General features: G+C 39.4%; 1 protein-coding gene across 1 annotated transcript in view; it reads left to right on the top strand.

Moving 5' to 3' along the window:
- Window positions 1–24,862, top strand: part of RBM25 (RNA binding motif protein 25) — a 70,143-nt gene extending 45,281 nt beyond the window's left edge. The window contains exons 8-17 of the mRNA XM_032246142.1: window positions 3,164–3,450; window positions 5,650–5,872; window positions 5,988–6,077; window positions 8,209–8,282; window positions 10,041–10,191; window positions 11,696–12,020; window positions 12,390–12,664; window positions 13,236–13,334; window positions 15,395–15,442; window positions 22,544–24,862. Coding sequence (XP_032102033.1) covers window positions 3,164–3,450; window positions 5,650–5,872; window positions 5,988–6,077; window positions 8,209–8,282; window positions 10,041–10,191; window positions 11,696–12,020; window positions 12,390–12,664; window positions 13,236–13,334; window positions 15,395–15,442; window positions 22,544–22,636 — 1,665 coding nt within the window. The 3' untranslated portion in view covers window positions 22,637–24,862. The remainder of the gene's footprint in view (window positions 1–3,163; window positions 3,451–5,649; window positions 5,873–5,987; window positions 6,078–8,208; window positions 8,283–10,040; window positions 10,192–11,695; window positions 12,021–12,389; window positions 12,665–13,235; window positions 13,335–15,394; window positions 15,443–22,543) is intronic.
- The last annotated feature ends 2,270 nt before the right edge of the window (window positions 24,863–27,132 follow it).

Genomic DNA, 27,132 nt, shown 5'->3' with positions numbered 1-27,132 from the left:
CACTTTAATATGCATAGAAGCTAATTTAATTTTTAGATTTCAACATAAACATCAAGGTCAGACTTAGATTTAGTGGGCAGCAGGATAACATACACTAGTGTTTTTCTGGGGACAGTTATTTAACTTAATCTTAGGAAAACTTTTTCTTTAGAGCTGAGATTAAAATTTACAATTTATATTTGTATAGACTTAAGTTGAGTGGGGGAGATATTAAAAAGTAGGTCAGTGGTTACCAGACTTACCAAATTTTAGATGCATGGAAGAACTGTAAATTCCCATAAAGCTAATCTATTCATTGACCCCCACCATTATGATAGAGATCATATGGTGACTAATGCAAGATGAAACTCTCAGCTTGGAAAGTAACAAGGAATAGGATGTAAGTATGAGCTTCTGTTTTTTATTATATTTATGGATGCCCCCTCAGAAAAATATGCAAAGGGGTAACTGGCTTGGAAATGGGTATTTATGCCTAGTAAATCCCACTCACGAGTTTTGCCTATTTGAAGCTTCTCTCAATGACAGTGCATCTGTGAATGTTCGCTGATGTTGAAAATGATGCTTTTGGACGGTGCAATGCAAACACTGCGTATGAAATGTATTTTGATGTTAGAGGTAGTAAGGTGTTGCTGGTTCTTACTGATAGACTGAGAGATCTTTAACTCAGTGTAATGTTAAATGTTCATTTTCTCTTTTACATTTTCCCATTGCTTTCAAAATCTCAAATTTACAAATAATGCCAATGAACACTTATTATCCAGATGCCCAGCCCTCACTCACATACACAGTGCTTTTTCAAGAATTAAATGTGTCTAAAAGCCCAAACAATTCTCCCAAAATTAATTTTGAGAGTTGAAAAGGTGGTCTGTGGGAAATCATTTTAGCTGAATCATTTTGGTTAGGTATAATACTCAAATTCAGGACCGAGTAAGCTTAAAAATGGTATATGATTGTGTGTGTGGTTTACCCCCTTTTTGTTTTTATTTATTTGTTAAACCCTGTCCTGTTATTGGTAAATGATGAGAAAATCATGTTTTAAGAAAAATTCAAAAATATATTTGCTTTAAAGTTTGCGAATCTGTTTGGCATTTCACTGCCTTAGTAGTATTCACTGGAGGAAATGTTTTGAATTTTCAGAATGTCTTTTAAAAATAAAAAGAAATCAAAATGAAAAACCAAAAACCGTTTTTTTTTTTTTTTTTTATTGGGTGGTTTGGCTAAAAGGGTTGTCTGAAACTCCAGTAACAAAAAATGAGCTCAGTGAACCTTTGCATGTTTTGGTATGAGTTTATTAAATAACCACAGACTGTCAGGGTATCAGCGTGGCAGGGGGCGTCCATTTACAGCACGGATGAGTCTGAAGAGAGAATAAGGTAAGATTTATGATTTTTTAATCTGTCCTTTTCTCTTCATTACTTTCTTACATAATTTTAGATTTGCCTCACTTCCTTTCTCCAGTCCTTAAAAATATACATGTATATGTAGGTTTACATGTATACATATATTTATATACATATATATATATATATCATATATAAACTTTTAGGAAACATTTAGTATGGACTAGATTCACTCACTTTTTCATTTACTTAGAACCAAACTTTTGAAATGAGTCCTGAAACAAATGGTTATTTATATAACTGAATATAAGTAGCACAGTGAAATAAGAATTAAAAATTGAGGAATTCTACAAGAAAAATTAGTATTGGAACAGCTAAAATATTCTGTAAGTATTTATTTCAGAAATAAAGAAATTTCTTTTTAAGTGTATGCCATTGAGGTAAGTTTTATATAGTCTAGCCTCATTTTACAATATAAATTTTTATATTCATTAGAACTGTTTCAGAAATGAGATATTCCCCCTTTAATAGTTGTCAGTTTCTGTCCTCTTTCTATCATTTCTCATTTCATCCCTTTGTAATTTCAATGTATTCAGTGTTGGCTTTGCCTGCATTCTACTTTGATATAGACCGGCACAGCAACTGAATATATTGCTCATACATTAGCTTCTCTTTCATAATCTGCTATCAGTTCTCTGATCCATGAGGAAGAGAAAAAGAGTATCTGACAGGTAAGATTGCTTTTTAAAGTTGTTTTAAATGCATTACATGACTGAGAAAAGAAAAATGCACATTTTATTGTTGCAGTTTAAATTTCATTTTGGTGAAACTAAACATGAAACAAAAGGGATAAATGTGTTTTGTTTTATCTGTTTGGGATATTTTTTTCTGAGTTTGTGTAGAAACCGTGTGGTACACTGGTAATCTTGTCAGGGTACAAACTTGGTCTGACTTTGTTATTTGGTTTATTTGTGAACCATGTACTTGCTCTTCCTCCCAGAAACATAGCTTGTAGGGAAGGTTAATCCAGTGTTGGCGATCCATGTCCTAGCACAGCATCTGTAAGTTAATGCACAATCGTTCCTTCCAAGGATGGATTTATCATTGTAAATATATTTTCATTGTCTTACAGGCATAATGGGCATAAGTATATTGCTTTTAAATATTTTAAATGAAACGATTACAGTTATATATATTTTGCTTGAAGTGAGTGATTTTCAAACTTTTTGTATTTGGTGGGCTGTCCATCTTGTAATGGTGGGAGTAAATGTTTCCATAGATAATAAGGCAGTTCTTGTTGAATTCAGTTTGTGTTTCTTTTGGAGGGTGGGCAAGTCGGAGGGCAGAGATTATTTAGTTGCATTATGGGTATTCTGCACCACCTGCCCTTTGAAACCCTCAACTTTAGGTAATATGCCGTCTGGGATTATAATTAGTATTAATAAATTTGTGGATTTACAGAAATCCATAATGGACAGAGTTGAGTTTTACCCAAGTGATTGTATTTATAGAAAATATTTCAAACCACTTTCTTCATGGTCATTTTAGTTAGTACATAGTCATTGAGTGGCCAGCCACACCTAACACGATCTCCCAGCATCCAAGATTGGAGATTCCTGGTCTGTGTAGAGTATATGGTTTTGCACGAAATCCTTCTAGTCTTGTGATTGCTTCAGTTTAATTTGTCACATAAAACCACAAGTATTTAATATTAATGTATCAGTGGTTTGGTGTTTTGTTCCCAGTATTGGGCATTGCGCCGGGAAATACCTGAATACTGGAGCTACAGAGTTAACTCTAAAAGTGCTTTTATTGGTTTCTAGAAACTGGAAGAAGAGAAAGGCAAAAAGGAAAAAGAAAGACAGGAAATTGAGAAAGAACGGAGAGAAAGAGAGAGGGAGCGTGAAAGGGAACGAGAAAGGCGAGAACGGGAACGAGAAAGGGAAAGAGAACGTGAACGAGAAAAGGAGAAGGAACGGGAGCGGGAACGAGAACGGGATAGGGACCGTGACCGGACAAAAGAGAGAGACCGAGATCGGGATCGAGAGAGAGATCGTGACCGGGATCGAGAAAGGAGCTCAGACCGTAATAAGGATCGAAGTCGATCAAGGTAAGGCTTTACAGAAGTCACTATTTCCTGATAGCTTTAATAGAACTACCAGGTAGTCTTCCAGAGTACCATTTGCATTCATGGAATGAGAGAATTTTTTTGTGAGTGTGAGACATTCTTACTCTGTCATGTCACATAGGCTGGAGTACAGTGGCAGACCTTGGCTCACTGCAGTCCCTGCCTCCTGGGTTCAGGTATTCCTCAGCCTCCTAAGTAGCTGGGATTACAGGTTTGTGCCACCATGCCCAGCTAATTTTTTCATTTTTGGTAGAGATGGGGATTTGCTATATTGATTAGCCTGGCTTTGAACTTCTGGCCTCAAGTGATCCTCCTGCCTCAGCCTCCCAAAGTGCTGGGATTATAGGCATGAGCCACTGCGCCTGGCCTGAGAATTTTTTTAAAGGCAACATGTCTTTGCCTCTCTCTCTCTCTCTCTCTCTCCCCCTTTCTCTCTCTCTCTCTCACACACACACACACACACACACACACACACACAAAATTGGTGAAAGTAATAATTTTCAATTCTGGTTAATTTCTGTCTAATGCCACTTTTTTTTAAAGAAACATAGTGGCCACTCAGTGTTCTGGGGAGACATGACTCCCTGCTGTCACCCCCTGGGTCCGTGGACATTTTTTTAGTTGCTCTTTAGCTGAAGTTCTGTATACCGAAACGTCAGCTCTAGCACCATGTCTTTTTAGCCACTAGCATGTTTATTTGGTTTTGTAGCCCACTGCACTTCCACAGCTTAACCTTTCTGTCTATATGTTTACTATCTACCTCTGGCTCTTTTATTCTTTGGAAGGTTTTCTTTTTTATTTAAAAGTGTTTGTGAATTCTTTTTTTTTTGAGACAAGGTGTTGCTCTGTCATCCAGCAGTGAAGTGTTGGCGATCTGCAACCTTCACCTCCCAGGCTCAAGCAGTCCTCCTGCCTCAGCCTCCTGAGTAGCTGGGATTATAGGCGTGCCCCACCAAGCCTGGCTAATTTTATATTTTTAGTAGAGATAGGTTCTTTCCCTGTTGGTCAAGCTGGTCTTGAACTCCTGACCTCAGGTGATCCCCCCTTGGCCTCCCAAAGTGCTGGGATTACAGGCATGAGCCACCGCCCCCAGCCTTTTTTTGTTTTTGTTTTTTGTTTTTTTGTTTTGTTTTGTTTTGTTTTTGAGATCATGCTCCGTCGCATAGGCTGGAGTGCAGTGATACAATCATACATCACTGTAAGCTAGAATTCTTGGGTTTAGGGGATCTTCCCACATTAGCCTCTGGAGTAGCTAAGACTACAGGCACATGCCAGCATGCCTACTGGCCTCAAGCAAGCCTCCTGCCTCAGCTTCTCAAAATGCTGGGATTAGATTTTATTACTTTTTTGAGATAGACTCTAGTTTTGTCACCTGGGCAAGAGGGCAATGGCACAATCTTGGCTCACCATAACCTCTGCCTGCCAGGTTCAAGCGATTCTCTTGCCTCAACTTCCTGAGTAGTTGGGATTACAGGTGCCCGCCACCACACCTACCAAATTTTTTTTGTATTTTTAGTTGAGATGGGGTTTCACTGCGTTGGCCAAGCTGGTCTCAAACTCCTGACCTTGTGATCCGCTTGCCTCACCCTCCCAAAGTACTGGGATTACAAACATGAGCCACTGTGCCTGGCCTAGATTTTATCACTAAATATTGAATATTGGGGAACATTCAGTGCTGATACTTGTAAGTTCTGACTTTATCCATGCAGCATCTCAAAATTCTGTTTTCCGTGTTTGCCAGCTCTTACTCCTTGATCACTAGTAAGGTAAACTATCTCTTAACGTATTCATTAGTCCTTCATGTTTCTTTTGGGAATTAATAGTTTTCCTTTTTTTCTGTTTTACACTATCATGTGATTGACTAATATTCCAGCATATGGGCATTAACTAATCATTCATTTGAATGACTTATAACTATTTTATATTCAGGATATATTTGTTTTCCGACATACCAGTAAGCATTAACACCGACATTAGAATGAATGCAGTTTAGGATTTGGGACTGGAATTATGTCTTTCTGATGTGTGTAGAGGAGGTTATATAGTTCTGTGGAAATCAAGTGCTAGATTCTGGTCTGTGAGATTTATATTATTTCATAATATATGTTGCCCCCCTTTCCTTTTGTCTTGAAAGGAAAACAGTAGACTCACAGATGTGTAAAAAAATTTTGTTTGCATTAGAGAAAAAAGTAGAGATCGTGAAAGGGAACGAGAGCGGGAAAGAGAGAGAGAGAGAGAACGAGAGCGAGAACGAGAACGGGAGCGAGAGAGAGAGCGAGAGAGGGAACGGGAGCGAGAAAGAGAAAAAGACAAAAAACGGGACCGAGAAGAAGATGAAGAAGATGCATATGAACGACGAAAACTTGAAAGAAAACTCCGAGAGAAAGAAGCTGCTTATCAAGAGGTAAATTGAGCAAATGCTTTTATTCTTAAAGCTTTGATATCCCTTAATAGGTTAATAAAAATTTATGGGACACTATATATAAATTTTTAAAGCTTTGAAAATTTAATTTTTTTAGCGCCTTAAGAATTGGGAAATTAGAGAACGAAAGAAAACCCGGGAATATGAGAAAGAAGCTGAAAGAGAAGAAGAAAGAAGAAGAGAAATGGTAAGATTCTATGCTAAAATAAGTGATTTTTCAGGTACAAAATCAGATTAGATTTTTTTTTTTTTTTTTTGATGGAGTTTTGCTCTTGTTACCCAGGCTAGAATGCATTGTCCTTTCAAAGTGCTGGGATTACAGGCATGAGCCACCTCACCCAGCCTAGATTATATCATTTATTGCTAACTACAAGCAACTTAATAATTGAAATGCACAAGTGTCTCCGTTCATGCATGATTTAATTTTTATGTATTTTGAGCAATTTCAAACCAATTTAAGTGCACCAAAATCTTTTTTCCTCCTTTCAAATTTTTGCTGCACCTATCTTTTTGTATGCTATCAAAATTAATTTGTCATATAGTAATATTTAAGTCAGGAATTTATGCAACTTTTTTTTCTCTCTCTCTCTCTTTTTTTTAAAGAGATGTGGTTTCACCATGTTGGCCACGATGGTCTTGATCTCTTGACCTGGTGATCCGCCCGCCTCAGCCTCCCAAAGTGCTTTGATTACAGGCGTGAGCCACTGGGCCTGGCAAACTTTTTTTTTTTTTTTTTTTTTTTAAAGAGTCTGCAAAATTGGACTGGGTACCCTTGTAATCCCAGCACTTTGTGGGGCCAAGACGAGCGGATCACCTGAGGTCGGGAGTTCAAAGACCAGCCTAATCAATATGGAGAAACCTCGTCTCTACTAAAAATACAAAATGAGCCAGGCGTGGTGGTGCATGCCTGTAATCCCAGCTACTCTCAAGACTGAGGCAGGAGGCCGGGCGCTGTGGCTCACGCCTATAATCCTAGCACTTTGGGAGGCCGAGGTGGGTTGATCACCTGAGGTCAGGAGTTCAAGACCAGCCTGGCCATCATGGTGAAACCCCACCTTAAAAAACAAAAAACAAAACAAAAAAGACTGAGGCAGGAGAATCGCATGAACCCAGGAGGTGGAGGTTACGGTGAGCCAAGATCATACCATTGCACTCCATCCTAGGAGGAGATTCATGTTATCTCATGGATTGTTTGCTATCAGCTTAGAGTTAGGTAGACATTACCTTTCAATTGATTGGAGTACGTGATTTAAATTTTAAATTCTGCATTTCTTAAAAGCTGTTTATTGTAGTGTTATTGTAGTATCATCTACCTTAAAATATACACGCATGCTTTTTTTTTTTTTTTTTTTTTTTTTTTAAAGGCAGAGTCTTGCTCTGCTACCCAGGCAGGAGTGCAGTCAGTGGTGCGATCTTGGCTCACTGCAACCTCCACCTCCTGAGTAGCTGGGATTATAGTTGCACGCCACCACGCCCAGCTAATTTTTGTATTTTTAGTAGAGACAGGGTTTCACCATGTTGGCCAGGCTGGTCTTGAACTCCAGTTCTCAAATGATCTACCCGCCTTGGCCTCCCAAAGTGTGCTGGGTTTACAGATGTGAGCCACCACATTCAGCCATATTTTTTTCATTTAATAAGATAATCTTCAGTTTTGTTGGTGTGTTTAGGTATTGTATTTTGAAGATTATATTCAGAGACCATATTTATTGTAGCATTGTATATATATGTGGTGTGCATTTTTCAGATAAGCCATTATTGTCTAATGTAATTTATACTTAATTATGAAGTGTATGAAAACTAAATTTAAAGGGATAAGAAAAATCTTTTTAACCAAAGTATTATCTTTATTATGGCATAGAGTAGTAGTGTTTTATATATTAGCTCATTTTACAGTAAAATCATTTTATGTACAATTGTAGAGAGGCAACTGTGCAGATAGTTCCAACTTAAGTTAGAAAATATTTTCTCTGTGGAAGACATAGCGTAGTGTTTTATATATTAGCTCATTTAATTTTATATATTAGCTCATTTAATGTTAAAAATAACATTTCCCAGGTTAGCTCAACAAGTTTATTTAAACCAAATAGCCGAATACATTATACATTGTTAAGTATTGAATTTTGGGATCCTGGAGAAACTTTCCTATATTGAAACAGCTATGTTTTTCTTTAAGTTATGTGACGAGAAATTCATGTTAATCTGCCTCTTACTCTTGGTTTATGTCTGGTTAGGAAAAACCTGTTTCCACAAAAGAGGGAAGGGTAATCTTTATTATACTTGTATGTTAATTTTATACCTTGTTCTTCATTTCCTCAAAGGCCAAAGAAGCAAAACGACTAAAAGAATTCTTAGAAGACTATGATGATGATAGAGATGACCCCAAATATTACAGGTAAAGAAGGTTTGTTCTACTTGGTTTTTTATTAGCTATAGTTTGCCCTGTCTTCACAGCTGATAACGCAGATGTACTAAGTAGAATAAGAAAACAAGAAACCTTCACATTGCATGTAGTAATTACTTCTGTAGCTGATACACTGTTTTTTTGGGGGGGAGAAAAGAGCTATCAGAAAAGGATCAACAATTCTATGCATCTTTTTTGTAGTGGGGAGCCCATAATAGTATTATATCGAATAATACTGTTTTTTTTTCATGTGTGGTAAATAGGTCTGATTTTTAAAAAATTTTTCTTAACTATTTTAAAGACAGGGTTTTAACTCAGCTGAAATGCAGTGGCATGATCATAGCTGACTGTAACCTTGAACTCTTGGGCTCAAACAATCCTCCCTCCTCAGTCTCTCGAGTAGATTGGACTATAGGTATGGGCTACCACACCTGTCTGCTAGGTCCAGTTTTGTTTTGTTTTTTTGTTTTTTTGAGACAGAGTTTCGCTCTTGTTACCCAGGCTGGAGTGCAATGGCGCAATCTCAGCTCACCGCAACCTCCGCCTCCTGGGTTCAGGCAATTCTCCTGCCTCAGCCTCCTGAGTAGCTGGGATTACAGGCACGCGCCACCATGCCCAGCTGATTTTTTGTATTTTTAGTAGAGATGGGGTTTCACCATGTTGACCAGGATGGTCTCGATCTCTTGACCTCGTGATCCACCCGCCTCGGCCTCCCAAAGTGCTGGGATTACAGGCTTGAGCCACTGCGCCCGGCCTTAGGTCCAGTTTTTATTGCAAGTTACAACTAATGTCTGTAACTATCTGGCTTTGTCTAGAAATTTTGGTCTCCTAGCAGTATGACCTCCCTTCTCTCACCCCATCTCCAAATTGATAAATTATTGTGAAGCAAGAGTTGTAACAATTGCCTTCCCTCATTCTTTGTTCCCATGGCATTTTCAAATAACTCTCATTCTAGTATTTATGACATTATGGCAAAATTGCATGTTTTGTTCTGCCTTCCATTCAAACCGTAAGTTCCCTGGGGATATAGACAGTGCCTTGATAATATTTTATCTGTAGTTTGTCCGACATGATACAGTCATCATGAAGATATTTAATTTAGTTGAATTTAATACCGTATAGCCAAAATAATTAAAACATTGGCATTATCAGCCTAAATTTAAAGAGTGCCAGGGTTTTGACTTTGTATGAAATACCATGAAATCAGTTAAATTACTGAAGACTAGAAACATAAAGTGGCAATGTATAACTTCAACATTCTGAGACATAATGAACTGCTATATAGAAAAGAACCTCTGTTTTCTGTTGATTCTGCACTACTTTTTGAGATGTTTTTTACAAGTGAATTAATTTAAATTGAGCATACAGAACCCTTAGTGCTGCTAATGCTATTTATATATTTTTTTAGCTTGGTGTCTAGGAAAACAAAAATTATTAAGTATTCCTTGTGAAATAGGCACAAAATGGGAGCCCTCTTTCTGAAAGCGACTATTTCACTTGTTTAGACACTGACTAGAAGGGCTTTAAGAATGAAGGGAACATAGTGATAAATGACAAGATGATGCTTATTTGTAACACATTTATGTGTATAGAGCACATTCTTGCGTGTTCTTTACAGAACATTAAGACATTCTTTAAACCTCTTAGCATGTAGGTTGTAGTATTAAAAAGAGGTGCTGTTGAAAATGTCATGTGCACTACTCAATGACCTGAGTATTAAATTAGGCCTTTTATCATTCACTTTTGCAGAGGAAGTGCTCTTCAGAAAAGGCTGCGTGATAGAGAAAAGGAAATGGAAGCAGATGAACGAGATAGGAAGAGAGAGAAAGAGGAGCTTGAGGAAATCAGGCAACGCCTTCTGGCAGAAGGGCATCCAGATCCAGATGCAGAGCTCCAGAGGGTAAGATAATATAACATCCACATGATTTTATTTTATTTATTTATTTATTTATTTATTTTATTTTATTTATTTTTTTTTTTGAGACAGAGTTTCACTCTTGTTACCCAGGCTGGAGTGCAATGGCGCGATCTCGGCTCACCGCGACCTCCGCCTCCTAGGTTCAGGCAATTCTCCTGCCTCAGCCTCCTGAGTAGCTGGGATTACAGGCACGCGCCACCATGCCCAGCTAATTTTTTGTATTTTTAGTAGAGACGGGGTTTCACCATGTTGACCAGGATGGTCTCGATCTCTTGACCTCGTGATCCACCCGCCTCGGCCTCCCAAAGTGCTGGGATTACAGGCTTGAGCCACCGCGCCCGGCCAATTTTTTTTATCTTTAAGATGGGGTTTCACCATGTTGATCAGGCTGGTCTTGAACTCCCGACCTCAGGTGATCCGCCCGCCTTGGCCTGCAAAGTGCTTGGATTACAGGCGTGAGCTACCGCGCACGGCCACATGATATTTTTTTTTTAAGGTTACCACGCCATCTTAAAGCCAAGTATGATGCAGTTTAATTTATGCTTAAGGGAAATGCATTTTATGCTCCATGGAACATGCTATTTTGTGGAAGGTTATTAGTACTTTTTATTTAATTACACGAGGCATCAGTATTATTTGGTTTACAACTTCATTCTAAACATCCTGCAGATGTCTTATTCTTTGTTTTCCATGTATGTCTTTTTTTCAGGCAAGAGTGTAGTGGCTCAATCTCAGCTCACTGCAACCTCTGCCTCCCTTGTTCAAGTGATTCTCCTTCCTCAGTCTCCTAAGTAGTTGGGATTACAGGTGCCTGCCGCCCGGCTAATTTTTGTATTTTTAGTAGAGGTGGGGTTTCGCCGTGTTGGCCAGGCTAATCTGAAACTCTTGACCTCAAGTGATCCACCCGCCTCAGCCTTCCAAAGTCTTGGGGTTACAGGTGTGAGCCACCATGCCCATGTGCCCAATGTTTTTTTTTTTCTTGAGACAGAGTCTGGCTTTGTTGCCCAGGCTGGAGCACAGTGGTGGAATCTCGGTTCACTGAACCCTGTCTCCTCGGTAAGTGATCCTCCTTTCTCAACCTCCTGAGTATCTGGGACACTGTACATGTGAGCCAGAATGCCTAGGTAACTTCTTTGTGCTTTTTTGTAGAGATGGGATTTTGCTGTGTTACCCAGGAGTGAGCCACTGCTCTGACCTTTTTTTGTTTTTGTTTTTCTCAAGCAATTATCTTGTGTCAGCCTCCTAAGTAGCTGGGACTACAGGGGCGCACCACCACGCCTGGCTAATTTTTGTTTTGTTTTTTGACTTTTTTGTTTTTCTATTGAGACGGTGTCTCACTCTGTTGCCCAGGTTGGAATGCAGTGGTGCAGGGCTCACTGCATGAGCCATTGTGCCCAGTTTTTTCTCTTATAAAAAAGACATTTTAAAAAAAGATCAAGTTGAATATTGTAGAGTTGTAGTTAATTGATTATTGTTTTGGTTTTAGATGGAACAAGAGGCCGAGAGGCGCAGGCAGCCACAAATAAAGCAAGAGCCAGAATCAGAAGAGGAAGAAGAAGAAAAGCAAGAAAAAGAAGAAAAACGAGAAGAACCCATGGAAGAGGAAGAAGAACCAGAGCAAAAGCCTTGTCTCAAACCTACTCTGAGGCCCATCAGCTCTGCTCCGTCCGTTTCCTCTGCCAGTGGCAATGCAACACCCAACACTCCTGGGGATGAGTCTCCCTGTGGTATTATTATTCCTCATGAAAATTCACCAGATCAACAGCAACCTGAGGAGCATAGGCCAAAAATAGGATTAAGTCTTAAACTGGGTATGTCAGCATTTCCTTCCTCCTTTATTTTCTCCCCTTCACCCGTGCAAATACCTGTATTGTGCTTTAAGGAGAATTATATATTTGTGCTTGGTTAGGTAGATAGAAGATTACTAAAAATGCCTTTCTAGCTCACGATTGTTTTCATAGTTTTACTAGTGCTCCTATATCTGCAGCTGCCTCGAGTTCTGAGAAGAAGTGAAAAGTTTAATTTTCTAGCACTTGTGAGTAGTGAGTTATTTTTTACAGTTGGGATCTTTCTCTGAGATTTGTGGAAGTATGTTTTGCACTACTTTTGAGGGATGGTGGGTTATAAAATGAAACATTTGAAAATTAAGTTATCATGCTAAGAGAGTGTTTTTACTATAGGTGCTTCCAATAGTCCTGGTCAGCCTAATTCTGTGAAGAGAAAGAAACTACCTGTAGATAGTGTCTTTAACAAATTTGAGGATGAAGACAGTGATGACGTACCCCGAAAAAGGAAACTGGTCCCCTTGGATTATGGTGAAGATGATAAAAATGCAGCCAAAGGCACCGTAAACACTGAAGAAAAGCGTAAACACATTAAGAGTCTCATTGAGAAAATCCCTACAGCCAAACCTGAGCTCTTTGCTTATCCCCTGGATTGGTCTATTGTGGATTCTGTGAGTAGGAAATTATATTTCATCATGTTATTGGGAGCAGTTGGAATATGCCATAAAAATTCATTAGAAGAAAGAAAATCTCGTTTGATTCTATTAATAACAAATAAGTAGGGATGATCATCTTTATACCAACTCAATGCCATGGTCAAGAAATTAATTGAAAAATTTTTTTTTTTTTTTTGAGACGGAGTTTAGCTCTTGTTACCCAGGCTGGAGTGCAATGGCGCGATCTCGGCTCACTGCAACCTCCGCCTCCTGGGTTCAGGCAATTCTCCTGCTTCAGCCTCCTGAGTAGCTGGGATTACAGGCACGTGCCACCATGCCCAGCTAATTTTTTGTAGTTTTAGTAGAGACGGGGTTTCACCATGTTGACCAGGATGGTCTCGATCAATTGAAAATTTTTGGTGGTACTTGAAGACTTAAGTTAAAAGCAGATGATTATATTTTGATACATATCTGTCTTAGTTCAACTTATGAATTAACATAGTTTAGTCTCAGGAAAATTGAGGCTTTAGTAAATGTGATAGAAAGATAGAATTCTTTAATTCAGTAACGGTGCTTTGTTTTGCAGATACTGATGGAACGTCGAATTAGACCATGGATTAATAAGAAAATCATAGAATATATAGGTGAAGAAGAAGCTACATTAGTTGATTTTGTTTGTTCTAAGGTTAGTCATTTATTCTCTTTCATGCCAACATTTATGTATTAAAATATTAGACAATTTCTAAAATAAAGAGCAAAAGTCTTAGAGTCAAGTTACATGATGGTTTAGGTTCAATTAAGTGATTTATATCTGCTTTTTCAAAATTATTTTTATTTTTGGTGTGTTTTTATTCATTTTTATTCATTGCAGTAAATGCAGATTTGTCTGCTTTAAATGAACCTTTCCATCCCACTTAGATTCCTCACACCATATTTCAAAGGGTCAAGGAGGATGGAATTGCCGGCTACTGCCAATTATGTGCTCTCTCTTCCTGTCCCTGAAAATGCTGTGCCATCATCTTTGGTTGGAAGAATTATGTTGAGATTTTGTGGACATAACCAGTAGCTTTTCCCATCAACTCCTTTGTCAGTCACTCATTCTTTGAATAGGATCAAAATAATCCCTTTCATATCATAATAACAATCAGTGTTTATTGACTGACAGGCTGTATTCTTGGCAGGTATTAGTTGTTTTTTGTTGTTGTTTTTTGTTTGTTTGTTTGTTTGAGTCAGAGTCTTGTCATTGCCCAGGCTGGAGTACAGTGGTGCAGTCATGGCTCACTGCAGCTTTGAACGCCCAGTGTAAAGTGATCCTCCTGCCTTTGCCTCCAGAGAAGCTGAAATTGTAGGCATGCACCACCACAGCCAACTAATTTTTTTTTCTTTTCTGTTTTTTAATTATACTTTAAGTTCTGGGATACATGTGCAGAATGTGCATGTTTGTTACATAGGTATACACGAGCCAGGGTATACCTATGGTAAGTGCTGCACCCATCAACCCGTCATCTACATTAGGTATTTCTCCTAATGCTATCCCTCTCCTAGTCTCCCACCTCCCAACAGGCCGCAGTGTGTAATGTTCCCCTCCCCGTGTCCATGCATTTTCATTGTTCAACTCCCACTTAAGAGTGAGAACATGTGGTGTTTGGTTTACACCCAGCTAATTTTTTGTATTTTTAGTGGAGAGGGAGTTTCACCATGTTGGCCAGGTTGGTCTAGAACTCCTGACTTAAACTGATTCACCCACGTTGGCCTCCCAAAGTGCAGGGATTACAAGGCGTGAGCCACGGTGCCCAGCCAAAGATAAAGTTCTATAAAATGTTAACTCTAGGCCAAGTGTGGTGGCTCATGCCTTGTAATTCCTGCACTTTGGGAGGCCCCCTGAGCAGAACACTTGTGGTCAGGAGTTTGAGACCAGCTTGGCCAACATAGCAAAACCCCATTTCTACTAAAAAGACAAAAATTAGGTGGGCGCAGTGGCAAGTGCCTGTAATCCCAGCTGAGGCAGGAGACTCACTTGAACCTAGGAGGCAGAGATTGAACTGAGCCCTGAGGCAGAAGACTCACTTGAACCTAGGAGGCGGAGACTGAAGTGAGCCCTGATAGCACCATTGTCCTCCAGCTTGGGCCATTAAGAGCGAGATTCCTCATCTCAAAAAAAAAGAAAAGAAGGAACTTTATCTTCTTCCAACCAAACACCCTTAGGATGTGTGTCACGAATATTATACCCATTTTATACATGAGGAAATTGAGGTTTAAGGAGAGATTGTGTCTTGGTTATGCTGTATAATGAGTCTAGTCTCTGAAACCTATGCTCTTAATCACTAAGGCATATCATATCCTTCCATTGTCTCCTAAAACCATAGTCTTAAGTTGAATAAACAGTTAACATAGTAGAAGCACCGTATTCCTGTAAAGGTATACCTATGCTATTTTTCTGTCAGTAGTGCTCTTTTGATGTCATGAACAGTAAATTTCCTTCTTTTCTTCAACTTTATAATTATTGTGGCATTAAAACTGTGTCAAATTTGACTTAAAATTAGACAACAGACAAACATAGAGATTAAGATCCTAGGTTCTGGTGCCTCTTTCAGAGTAATAATCTGAAAATTAAAACATTTGTGGAATGGTTCCTTAGCCACAAGAAATTCCTGTCTGAATTCAGGGGTTAATATCTTAAAATTTCTTGACTATATTGGTAATACTTTGTTTATTTTTCACATGAAAATTATTTGTTTCTTTCAGGTTATGGCTCATAGTTCACCCCAGAGCATTTTAGATGATGTTGCCATGGTAAGTTAGAAATTCACTATTTTTCATCACTATTTTAAAAAAAAGTTTTTTGTCTTTTTTTTTTTTTTTTTTCTCTTTTGAGACAGAGTTTCACTCTTGTTACCCAAGCTGGAGTGCAATGGCACGATCTCGGCTCACTGCAACCTCCGCCTCCTGGGTTCAGGCAATTCTCCTGCCTCAGCCTCCTGAGTAGCTGGGATTACAGGCACGCGCCACCATGCCCAGCTAATTTTTTGTATTTTTAGTAGAGACGGGGTTTCACCATGTTGACCAGGATGGTCTCGATCTCTTGACCTCATGATCCACCTGCTTCGGCCTCCCAAAGTTCTGGGATTACAGGCTTGAGCCACCGCGCCCAGCCCAGTTTTTTGTCTTAAAATAGAGATGGGGTCTCACTATGTTGCCCAGGCTAGTCTTGAATTCCTAGGCTGAAGTGATCCTCCTGCCTCAGTCCCCCAAAATGTTGAGATTACAGGCATGAGCCCCACCATACCTGGCCAGAAGTGCACTATTCTTAATATTTTAATTGGCATCTATAAAAACTCACTTTTGAATTTGATTCACTTCCTGCCTATTTTTGTTCCAGAATCTTTTTTATGCCTGAATTAAAACTTGAATGGCTGGGCACAGTGGCTCGTGCCTGTAATCCCAGTACTTTGGGAGGGTGAGGTGGGTGGATCACAAGGTTAAGAGATTGAGACCGTCTTGGCCAACATGGTGAAACCCCATCTGTACTAAACAAAAATTATCTGGTCGTCGTTGTGTGCGCTGTAGTTCCAATGGGAAGCTGAGGCAGGAAAATCACTTGAACCTGAGAAGAGGAGGTTGCAGTTAGCTAAGATCACACCACTGCACTGCATCCTGGCGACACAGCAAGATTCCGTCTCAAAAAAGCCAAACAAACTTGAATATACATTTAAAAAGGTTAAAGGCATCCACAGCAACAAATCATTACCTAGCACTTAAAAATTGGGGTTTAATTCTTGTCCACCAGTTCCATTCATGTTTTCCCCATGCCCAGTACAGTGTTCTAGAAACATAAGTAGAACAAATGACCTGTAGTAGTGGAGAGACAGGTATTCAGATACTGATACCTTGATGTATTTGTTTGAATTAGATACGTAGAAACGATAATGGAGTTAGAGGAGATAGGGCATCTGATAACATTGATAGCAATTGGGTTAAGCATCACAGGGATTACCACAGAAACTGAGACATGTAGGTTGTATGTGTATGAGTGTACATATATATATAAATATATATATATATATATATATATAAATGCACACACATTTTTTTAAGCTGGATACATGCGCAGGTTTGTTATGTAGCTAAATTGTGTCGTGGGGGTTTGTTGAACAGATTATGTTATCACCCAGGTACTAAGCCTAGTATTCATTAGTTATTTTTCCTGATCCTCTCCCTCCTCCCACCCTTCACCCTATGGTAGGCCCCATTGTATGTTGTTCCCTTCTTTGTGTTCATATGTTCTCATCATTTAGCTCCCACTTATAAGTGAGAACATGCTGCATTTAGTTTTCTGTTTCTGTGTTAGTTTGCTAAGGACAGTGGCTTCCGGCTCCATCCATGTCCCTGTAAAGGACTATTTCTTTATTGCTGCAAAGTTGTACATATATGCTGGTATCCTAACATCTGTTGGACTGGCAGGGATTCTGTCAAATTCTATTGCATTTAATTTGGGATTATAGTCAGTGGTCACATGTGTTTAACACTGTGATTTTGTGAGACAGGAAAGGAGAAGAAAATTGATGGTAAGGGTTGCGAGAGAGATTGAACTATGAGCTCCAAGTTAGGAAGAGAAGAAAATAATACCCAAACAGAGCTGGTGGTTTGAATGAATTAAGGACTAGTGGTTCCAATGAAGTTGTGGAAGGTGAATTGTAATAAAAGAACTGAAAGGAGAGGTTATGATCAAAGTGTAGAAAGTTCAAGTCTGTATGTGATAGGTCACTGTAGATGACGGCAAGGTGCAAAGTATGGCTATGGGAAATTCCTGAGTGTTGGGAGTTGGATTGGAGAGAAATACTCAACTCGTTGCCAGAGTACTCATTTATGTGGGAGAAAGACTGGGTATTTGCTAGATAGCTGCTCTTGCAGTGGATAGGGTGGTGAGAGCTCATGAACTTCCATGGAATTGTTGTTATTTATTTATTTTTTTTTTAACAAACAGTATATAAAGCAGAGAGAAAAACGTGAAAAGGTAAAAATAAGGCAACAGTGAAGATTCACCAGTCATTCCTGTGGAGACTAAGACACTAAGAGTGAGAGACTCCCTGAGACTCCCTAAGAAGTGTCAGCGCTCTAGGAGATAGAGGAGGGTTTCTGTTAAGAGGAAAAACCTAGATAAAGTAGTTGTCAGTGTCTCGTGTAAAATGGAATAGGGCTCCAAAGGGCAGAGTGAGAAGGCAGCAATGGGAAGATAAGGAAGGAAGAATCATCAAGCATGATTTGAAATGGTAGATGTCTGGGAGAATTTGTACTTCCAGCTGTCTCCGAAGATGCCAGGGAAGGACATACTGGGGTTTATAACTAAAAGGAAGGATTGTGAGGTCAAGCTGTTTTGTGTCCAGGCATTATATGATGTCTAAAGCCAGATAACATCCCTTTTCTGCTGCCTCACTAGCTGAATGCAGCTGTTGTTTTAGAACACCTCATAAAACATTTGTGAAAACTTCATTGCCTCAGAGGAAAGGAGAAATGTGATGAATAGATTTCATTCCTTGGGGCTGGATTCTGAACTTGACCGAACTTCTAGCCCCTTTTTTCTTGGGATAAAGGGTGTCATAGTTAGGCCTGAGTAAAGGCATTTTTAAAATAAAACAGGGTGCTAGTGTTTGGCCTCAGCAGAGTTCCCAACATAGTAAAGATTTCATGTCAATATTAATCTAGATTTGTTGATCTGTTAATGTTGCTATTTGAAGTATATTTAGGCCCCTGTTGATTATCATTTTGTGGCTCATTGTTGATTAGAATGGGAGGAAACCAGTTGAGCTCGTGTTGTCAAACACTTCTGCTAGAAAGCTCATGGGCCTTGTAAATATTTCTTGAATAAATGAGGAGACTGTATTTTTAGCGTGAGTACTGTTTTTGTTTATATATAAAAAGATGGGGTTTCACCGTGTTGGTCAGGGTGGTCTTGAACTCCCAACCTCAGGTGATCCGCCTGCCTTGGCCTCCAAAGTGCTTGGATTACAGGCATGAGCCACCACACCCGGCCGCGTGAGTACTGTTTTAACAAAGGTCTGACTTTTTTATACTTTTCTTCATTTTATGTAAATTAAATGAAGTTCGGTTGCATTTTGTGCCTGTATCTCTCTGAAGTATGACTCTGATGTTAACTAGTGTTACAACAGAATTCTTAAACTAAGGTCAAATCTGGCTCATAGAAATCTGATTAAAAGTTCTTTTTTTTTTTTTTTTTTTTTTTTTTTTTTTTTTTTTTTGAGATGGAGTTTTGCTCTTGTTGCCCAGGCTGGAGTGCAATGGCTCATCAAAACCTGCACCTCTCGGCTTCAAGCGATTCTCCTGCCTCCGCCTCCTGAGTAGCTGGGACTATAGGCATGTGCCACCATACCCGGCTAATTTTGTATTTTTAGTAGAGACAGGGTTTTTCCATGTTGGTCAGCCTGGTCTCGAGTTCCTGACCTCAGGTGATCTGCTTGCCTCGGCCTCTTAAAGTTCTGGAATTATAGGCATGAGCCACCATGATTGGCCTAAAAGTTCTTTAATTAATTGCCATAATTGAGACAAATTTCTTTCTTTTGTTTCCTTCCTTCCTTCCCTGCTTCCCTCCCTCCCTCCCTTCCTTCCTTCCCTCCCTCCCCCCCCCTCTCTCTCTCTTTCTTTCTTTTCTCTCTTTTCTTCTGTTTTCTCTTTCTTTTCTTTCAAGTCTTGCTCTGTTTCGCAGTTTGTATGGAGTGCAGTGGCATGATCTGAGTTCACTGCAACTCCCTCTTCTTGGGTTCAAGTGATTTTCCTGCCTCAGGCTCCCAAGTAGCTGGGGTTACAGGTGCCCACCACCATGCCTGGCCAATTTTTGTATTCTTAGTAGTGAAAGGGTTTTGTCATGTTTGGCCAGGCTAGTCCTGAACTCCTGATCTCAAGTGATCCTCCCACCTCACCTTCCCAAAGTGCTGGGATTACAGGCATGAGCCACTGTGCCCAGCCTGACAGAATTTTTTTTTATAGAAATCAAAATTTCTGGCCTCTCCTAGATACTTACTTACTTATTTATTTGTTTATTTATTTATTTATTTTTTCTTGAGACGGAGTTTCGCTCTTGTTACCCAGGCTGGAGTGCAATGGCGCGATCTCAGCTCACCGCAACCTCCGCCTCCTGGGTTCAGGCAATTCTCCTGCCTCAGCCTCCTGAGTAACTGGGATTACAGGCACACGCGACCATGCCCAGCTGAATTTTTGTATTTTTAGTAGAGACGGGGTTTCACCATGTTGACCAGGATGGTCTCGATCTCTTGACCTCGTGATCCACCTGCCTCGGCCTCCCAAAGTGCTAGGATTACAGGCGTGAGCCACCGCGCCCGGCCGACTTATTTATTATTATTATTATTTTTTATTTTTTTATTTTTTTATTTTTTGAGAGGGAGTCTTCCTGTGTCGCCTAGGCTGGAGTGCAGTGGCCCAATCTTGGCTCACTGCAGCCTCTGTGCATAGTATTACAAGCATGCACCACCACGCCTGGCTAATTTTTGTATTTTTAGTAGAGATGGGGTTTCACCATGTTGGCCAGGCTGGTCTCAAATTCCTGACCTCAGGTGATTAACCCACCTAGGCCTCCCAAAGTGCTGGGATTACTAAGTCATTATGCCCAGCCTTCTAGATACTTATTAAGCGCTTGTTATATACCAGACACTCTTCAGAGCACTTAACTACATAACAACTCTTTTAATTTCCACTTAGTACCTACTGCTGTGGTGTTGCTGTGTCCCCTCCACTTTACAGATGAGGGAACTGAGGCTCAGGTTAAGTAGCCCAGCCAAGGACCTATAGCTCGTAAGAGACAGAATAAGTGCAATTTGAACCTATGTAGTCTGACTAGATATTGCGTACTCTAAATTCCTACCCTGAACTGCCTCTACGAAGACCTGGGAACACTGGACCACATTTTGTCAAGACAAAGATACCCTGGAGCATAGTCATAGCTGTCCCCTTTAGAAGGGAGCAAGGTATTCCATTTCACCTCACAGCAGTCCTAATGTAGAGGGCCAGATGTGTGTGGGATGAGGGCAGGAATAGTGGTGGGGACACAAGGAACCTAACTCATAAGTAGAGAGGAAGACAATTTATTCTCCTGTCACTGTAAAAAGACTTGGTATTCAGTAGTCACGTGTGCTCTGTGATGATGATTGCATTTGCTTATTCTGTTTACTATACTAAATACTGACATTCTTATTTAATGTTTAGTGTCACATACACAATAAATGCTGGTTAATATGGTATGGTTGGGCTGTGCACAGCAGCTCACACCTGTAATTTCAGCACTTTGGCAGTCTGAGGTGCGCAGGTTGCTTGAGCCCAGGAGTTTGAGACCAGCTCGGGCAACATAGTGAGACCCTATCTCTACTAAAAAAGCCCAAATTTTAGCCAGGAGTAGCAGTGTGTACCTGTAGTCCCAGTTACTGGCTAGGCTGAGGTGTGAACATCACTTGAGCCTGGGTGGTCAAGGCTGCAGTCACCATGATCATACCACTGCACTCCAGGCTGGGTGATGAGAGATCCTGTCTCCAGGAAAAAAAAAAAGTTTGTGAAATTGTGTTTTTGGGGATAAATGAGATGCTGTATTGTTACTATGTAATTGTATATTTATTTAGTTCTTCATAAATTACTATGTTTTTTATGAAAAGTATATGATTTCCTTAGGAACTAGTTTTGTCAGACATGTGTAAATGCAGTATCTGTAAAGGTAAAAGAATAAAAGGCAGATCACAAAAATATTGTAGTGTTTATGTTTAGTAAGCCATGGAATTTTGAATTTTTTTGCTCTTGGTAATTTACTATCCATCCATCCATCCATCTGTTTATTTTTGAGATGGAGTCTTGCTCTTGTTGCCCAGGATGGAGTGCAATGGCGCAATCTCGGCTCACCACAACCTCCGCCTCCTGGGTTCAAGCGATTCTCCTGCCTCAGCCTCCCAAGTAGCTGGGACTACAGGCATGTGCCACCACCCCTGGCCAATTTTTGTATCTTTAGTAGAGATGTAGTTTCTCCATGTTGGTCAGGTTGGTCTCGAACTCTTGAGCTCAGGTGATCCGCCCCTCGCTGTCCTTCCAAAGTGCTGGGATTACAGGTGTGAGCCACTGCACCCAGCCCATTTATTTATTTTGAGTTGGCGTTCTGCTCTTGTTGCCCAGACTAGAGTGCGATGGCACGATCTCAGCCCACTGCAACTCCCACCTCCTGGGTTCAAACGATTCTCCCACCTCAGCTTTCCGAGTAGCTGGGATTACAGGCACTCCCCACCATATCCCAGCTAATTTTTGTACTTTTTAGTAGAGATGGGGTTTCACCCGAAGTGTTGTCCAGGCTGGTCTCAAACTCCTGACCTCAGGTGATCCACCCACCTCCACCTCTCAAAGTGCTGGGATTACAGGTGTGAGCCATCGCCCCCGGCTCATATTTATTTGTTTGTTTATTTATTTTAAGACGGGGTTTCACCGTGTTGGTCAAGCTGGTCTTGAACTCCCGACCCCAGGTGATCCGCCCACCTTGGCTTCCAAAGTGCTTGGATTACAGGCATGAGCCACCACGTCCGGCCTAGGAAAATTTTCTTTAAGTCATTTTAGTGAAAATTAAACTACTTCCTAAAGAAAACAAATATTTGTTATAAAGAACATAAGTAATTTAGGAAGAACTAGTATATAACTATATAATAACAATACAGAATCTCATATATTACCCCGCTCCCCGCCACCCCGCCAAAACAACCTTAAAATCCTAACTAGCATTTAAGTAATAAGTGCTTAATAAGTCAGTGGATGAAAAACTGTTCTACTAGTCACTGTTGTTGGGAGATGATGATGATTGCTTCTCTTACATGTGTTGCTGTTTTGTTTCCTCTTTAGGTACTTGATGAAGAAGCAGAAGTTTTTATAGTCAAAATGTGGAGATTATTGATATATGAAACAGAAGCCAAGAAAATTGGTCTTGTGAAGTAAAACTTTTTATATTTAGAGTGTTCCATTTCAGATATCTTCTTCACCACCCTTTTAAAGACTTCAAATTTTTCTTTGTCTTCGAAGACATTGTGAGAGCTGTAATTTTTTTTTTATTGTAGAAAATGTGAATTTTTTTGTCCTCTAATTTGTTGCCCTGTGTACTCCCTTGGTTGTAAAGTCATCTGAATCCTTGGTTCTCTTTATACTCACCAGGTACAAATTACTGGTATGTTTTATAAGCCGCAGCTACTGTATACAGCCTATCTGACATAATCTTGTTCTGCTGATTTGTTCCTTGTAAATATTAAAACGACTCCCCAATTCTTTTGCAGAATTGCACTTAATATTGAAATGTACTGTATAGGAACCAACATGAACAATTTTAATTGAAAACACCAGTCATATCTATTACCACCCCTACTCTCTTTTGATCAGAAATGGCAAGCCCTTGTGAAGGCATGGAGTTTAAAATTAGAATGCAAAAATTAGCAGACAATCCATTTCTACTGTATTTCTGTATGAATGTGTTCTATGAATGTATGTGTAAAAGTCTTTCTTTTCCCTAATTTGCTTTGGTGGGGTCCTTAAAACATTTCCTAACAGAATTGTAAAGGAAAAGTTACATTGTTCGAACCCAAAATGTCTGGTATAATTAGGTTGTTAGTTTCTCATAGCATGGTATTCTGGTGTAGTGAGCAACAGTCTGCTAACTGGATGGGGTTTCCATATTAATAAGCTGGCTGCTTCAGTTTCTCTTTTAAAGGAATATGGATCATAGTGATTTTCCCCTTTAATTTTATTGCTCAGAAATGAGGCATACCCTAAAATCCTGGAGAGTTGTATTTAATGCATTTTTGCACTAATTGGTCCTTAGTTTAATTATATCCCTTTATTTAACAAAAAATTCATTTCAAAAGTATAAGTGAAAACCCCCTTTAGAACAAAACAAAAAATGAAACTAGGCAAATTGACAGACAATGAGAGTTTTACAAACATGATAGGTATTCTGCTTGGCAACTTACAAGTTATATTTACATCTTATTTAAGGATGAAGGTAAATCATCAAGGTAATTACCAACCACTAATTTTTTTGTTTCATTTTTGTCCTGTAGAAGGTTTATATCGTTTTGCCTTGGCTCATTAGTGTTTAAAAATGCACTGATGATGTGCTCAGAGAAATTCCTGGGACTCTCTTTGTTGTAGATCAGAATTTCACCAGGGAGCAAAATTACCTGAAAATGTAACAAGTTTCAAACAGCTTTTCACACAAATTAGTTGTAACTGTTCCCATGTCTGAGTACTTATTTAAAAGAAAGGTAAAGATTGGCCTGTTAGAAAAGCATAATGTGAGCTTTGAATTACTGGATTTTTTTTTAAACACCTTGAGAGGACATTTGAAAAAACTGTTCTTACACTTGAACCCTGACATGGTTCCATTATGTAAATATTTCAAATATTAAAAATGTATATATTTGATCCTGGGGACTCATATTCTTTCAGAATCATGTAAATAAATGGCATCGTATTATAATTGTGTGGTGCATACTAGAAAACTTAGAAATATGGGCTGAGTTTTTTTATGGACATGATTTTTATGACTATTGGTATCTAAAGGTCAAGGAAGCCATTTGCATTATTTTTGATGGATCTACTATATATCTGCGGAAATACCTCTTTTTATTATATTTTGAATTCTGGTTTCTCGAGGGAAAATTTCGGAAAAGATGCCCCTTGCCATTTTCAAGTTTCTTTTTCAGCTTTTTCTCAGACACACCCCCAAGCTAAGATCTTGTTTGAGCAATTTATTGTGTCTGTCTTTTTTTTTTTTTTAACATACTACAATTACTGTTTCTAAGGCATCATATTATGTTGTTTTTATTTAGCCACTACTAACATGAAGATTTATTCAGGTAGATTTGATTTCCTTTCCTTGGTTTCTTCTCCTGCTCTGTCAAGTAAACTTATCCTAAAGGACCACTCTAAAAACAAAGCACATCTCTTAATCTGAAACCCTTAGGGAGGTATACTATGTACTGCATAACATCTCCAATGAGGTTTATGGTAGGACCTCTACTAAACATATGAGTTTGTGCAAGTTTATGTATTAAAGTTTCTGCTGCAGAGTGAAAATTGCTACAGTTAAGTGGGGTAGAGACTGTTAATCACTTAATGCCAGTGTAAATCATGTTTTGTGACCAAGCTTCAGTAAAAGCCTTTAGATTGTCAGAGTTGCCTGTTTTTTAGAATTGTAGATATATAAAAACTTAAACATTAAATAGGCATATTCTAGTGCCTGAAAATACACATAAGAAATTTCTGTCAAGTTGTTTGAACTTTGTGGGTTAATTTTACTATAACCACTTAGTTTGAAAACCTTATACAGTATGAATTCATTTTTCCTTTTCAAAGTGAATTGTTATATAAAGAGCATGAAAGTCTTTTTTTTCCTGGAGACGGGATTTCACCCAGGATGGAGTTCAATGGCTCATTGCAACCCCGGCCTCCCAGATTTATGCAGTTCTCCTGCCTCAGCCTCCTGAGTGGCTAGCATTACACAGGCGCCTGTCACCATGCCCAGCTAATTTTTTGTTTTAGTAGAAACCCCATGTTTCACCATGTCCCCAGGCTGGTCTCAAACTCCTCGCCTCAGGTGATCCATCCACCTGGGCCTCCCAAAGCGTTGGGGGTACAGGTGTAAGCCGCCACACCCAGCCAAGAGCATGAAAATCTTAACAACTAGTCTTGATCTGGCAATTAGAAAACTACTTTTCATTATTTGTCCCTAAAAAGAAAATAAACTATGTTCGTGTGTTTACAAGGAGGAAAGGTAAGCTTGAAGTTTTTCTCTAACTTTAATGTGACCCCCAAATCACCTGCGGAGTGCTTGTAGAAACAGAGACTCTGAAGTAGCAAGGCTGGGGTGGCGTCACAGGCTTTGCATTTCTACACAGCTCCCAGCTAATGTTTTTGCCAGCTGATCCAAGGACTACATTTTGATTAGCACTTTAAGGTGTCTGTTCAGTATTATTTTATCCTAACAGACTATATAAATGCAGCTGAATTTTCCTTTAAGTAGATTTTAAAGAGAAACATTTTTTGAGGCAAATATACATGATTAGGAACATAATGTAATACTCCAAAATTATGCCTAAGGAAACCCCAATATTCTAGGCTTTATTCCCAGCCAGCCCTGAAGATTTTTTCCATAGATAAACTTTGTTATTACTTATTCTGGATCTTACAGCACTTTCCTATAAACCAAGTGTAAGCTAATTATTTTGTGAAGAGTGCTGTTTCAGGTGTTAATCTGGCATGAATACTAGATACAGTAGAAAAAACATTTAGCTTGAGAGCCAAATTGAACTAGACAGTATCATTTTTGTCTACTTATGGAGTGAATTTAATGCAAATACATGTAAGCAGGTATACAATGTTGAGGCTTATTTTCTCAACTGTTTTTTTTTTTTTTTTCCACCCCTAGACGGAGTTTCGCTCTTGTTACCCAGGCTGGAGTGCAATGGGGCAATCTTGGCTGACCGCAACCTCCGCCTCCTGGGTTCAGGCAGTTCTCCTGCCTCAGCCTCCTGAGTAGCTGGGACTACAGGCACACACCACCATGCGCAGCTAATTTTTTTGTATTTTTAGTAGAGACGGGGTTTCACCATGTTGACCAGGATGGTCTCGATCTCTTGACCTCGTGCTTTACCCACCTCGGCCTCCCAAAGTGCTGGGATTACAGGCGTGAGCCACCGCGCCCGGCTATTTTCCCAACTATTTTTAACAAGTTTTATGAATGTCCCCAGTTTATACCCAAAAAAAAGCTGAAAGGTTTCATGTAAAATTGATTACAAACTTCTCTGGATTGTATTTCAGTCTTCTGCTAAGTATGAAATTGACAAATAGTTTTGCTCAACGAAAGATGATGAGGAATTGATTTGTGAATGTCACTGGAGATGAAGGTATGAGAAAGAATCAGAAGCCGCCAAAGAAACAGTCTAGGTGTCAAGAAGAAAACGGGCAGTTACATAGCAAACCCAGGAACTATTAATGTAGCAATCACACTGTAGATCAAAGTGAACTTAACTTTTTGATCAACTGACAGATTTTTTAAAAATGTGATGATGGTAACATGCTGATATTTATGTTAATTTATTTGCATTTGAATGCTTGCATTTTCATTTTTTTTTTTTTTTTTTTTTGAGACGGAGTTTCGCTCTTGTTACCCAGGCTGGAGTGCAATGGCGCGATCTCGGCTCACCGCAACCTCCGTCTCCTGGGTTCAGGCAATTCTCCTGCCTCAGCCTTCTGAGTAGCTGGGATTACAGGCACGTGCCACCATGCCCAGCTAATGTTTTGTAGTTTTAGTAGAGTCGGGGTTTCACCATGTTGACCAGGATGGTCTCGATCTCTTGACCTCGTGATCCACCCACCTCGGCCTCCCAAAGTGCTGGGATTACAGGCTTGAGCCACCGCGCCCGGCTTTTTTTTTTTTTTTT

This window comes from Sapajus apella, unplaced genomic scaffold (assembly GCF_009761245.1).
Source record: "Sapajus apella isolate SASKATOON/1434 unplaced genomic scaffold, GSC_monkey_1.0 scaffold59, whole genome shotgun sequence".
NCBI classification, from domain to species: domain Eukaryota; kingdom Metazoa; phylum Chordata; class Mammalia; order Primates; family Cebidae; genus Sapajus; species Sapajus apella.
Note: the sequence above shows the minus strand (reverse complement) of the source record. Positions and strands in the feature narration are given on the sequence as shown.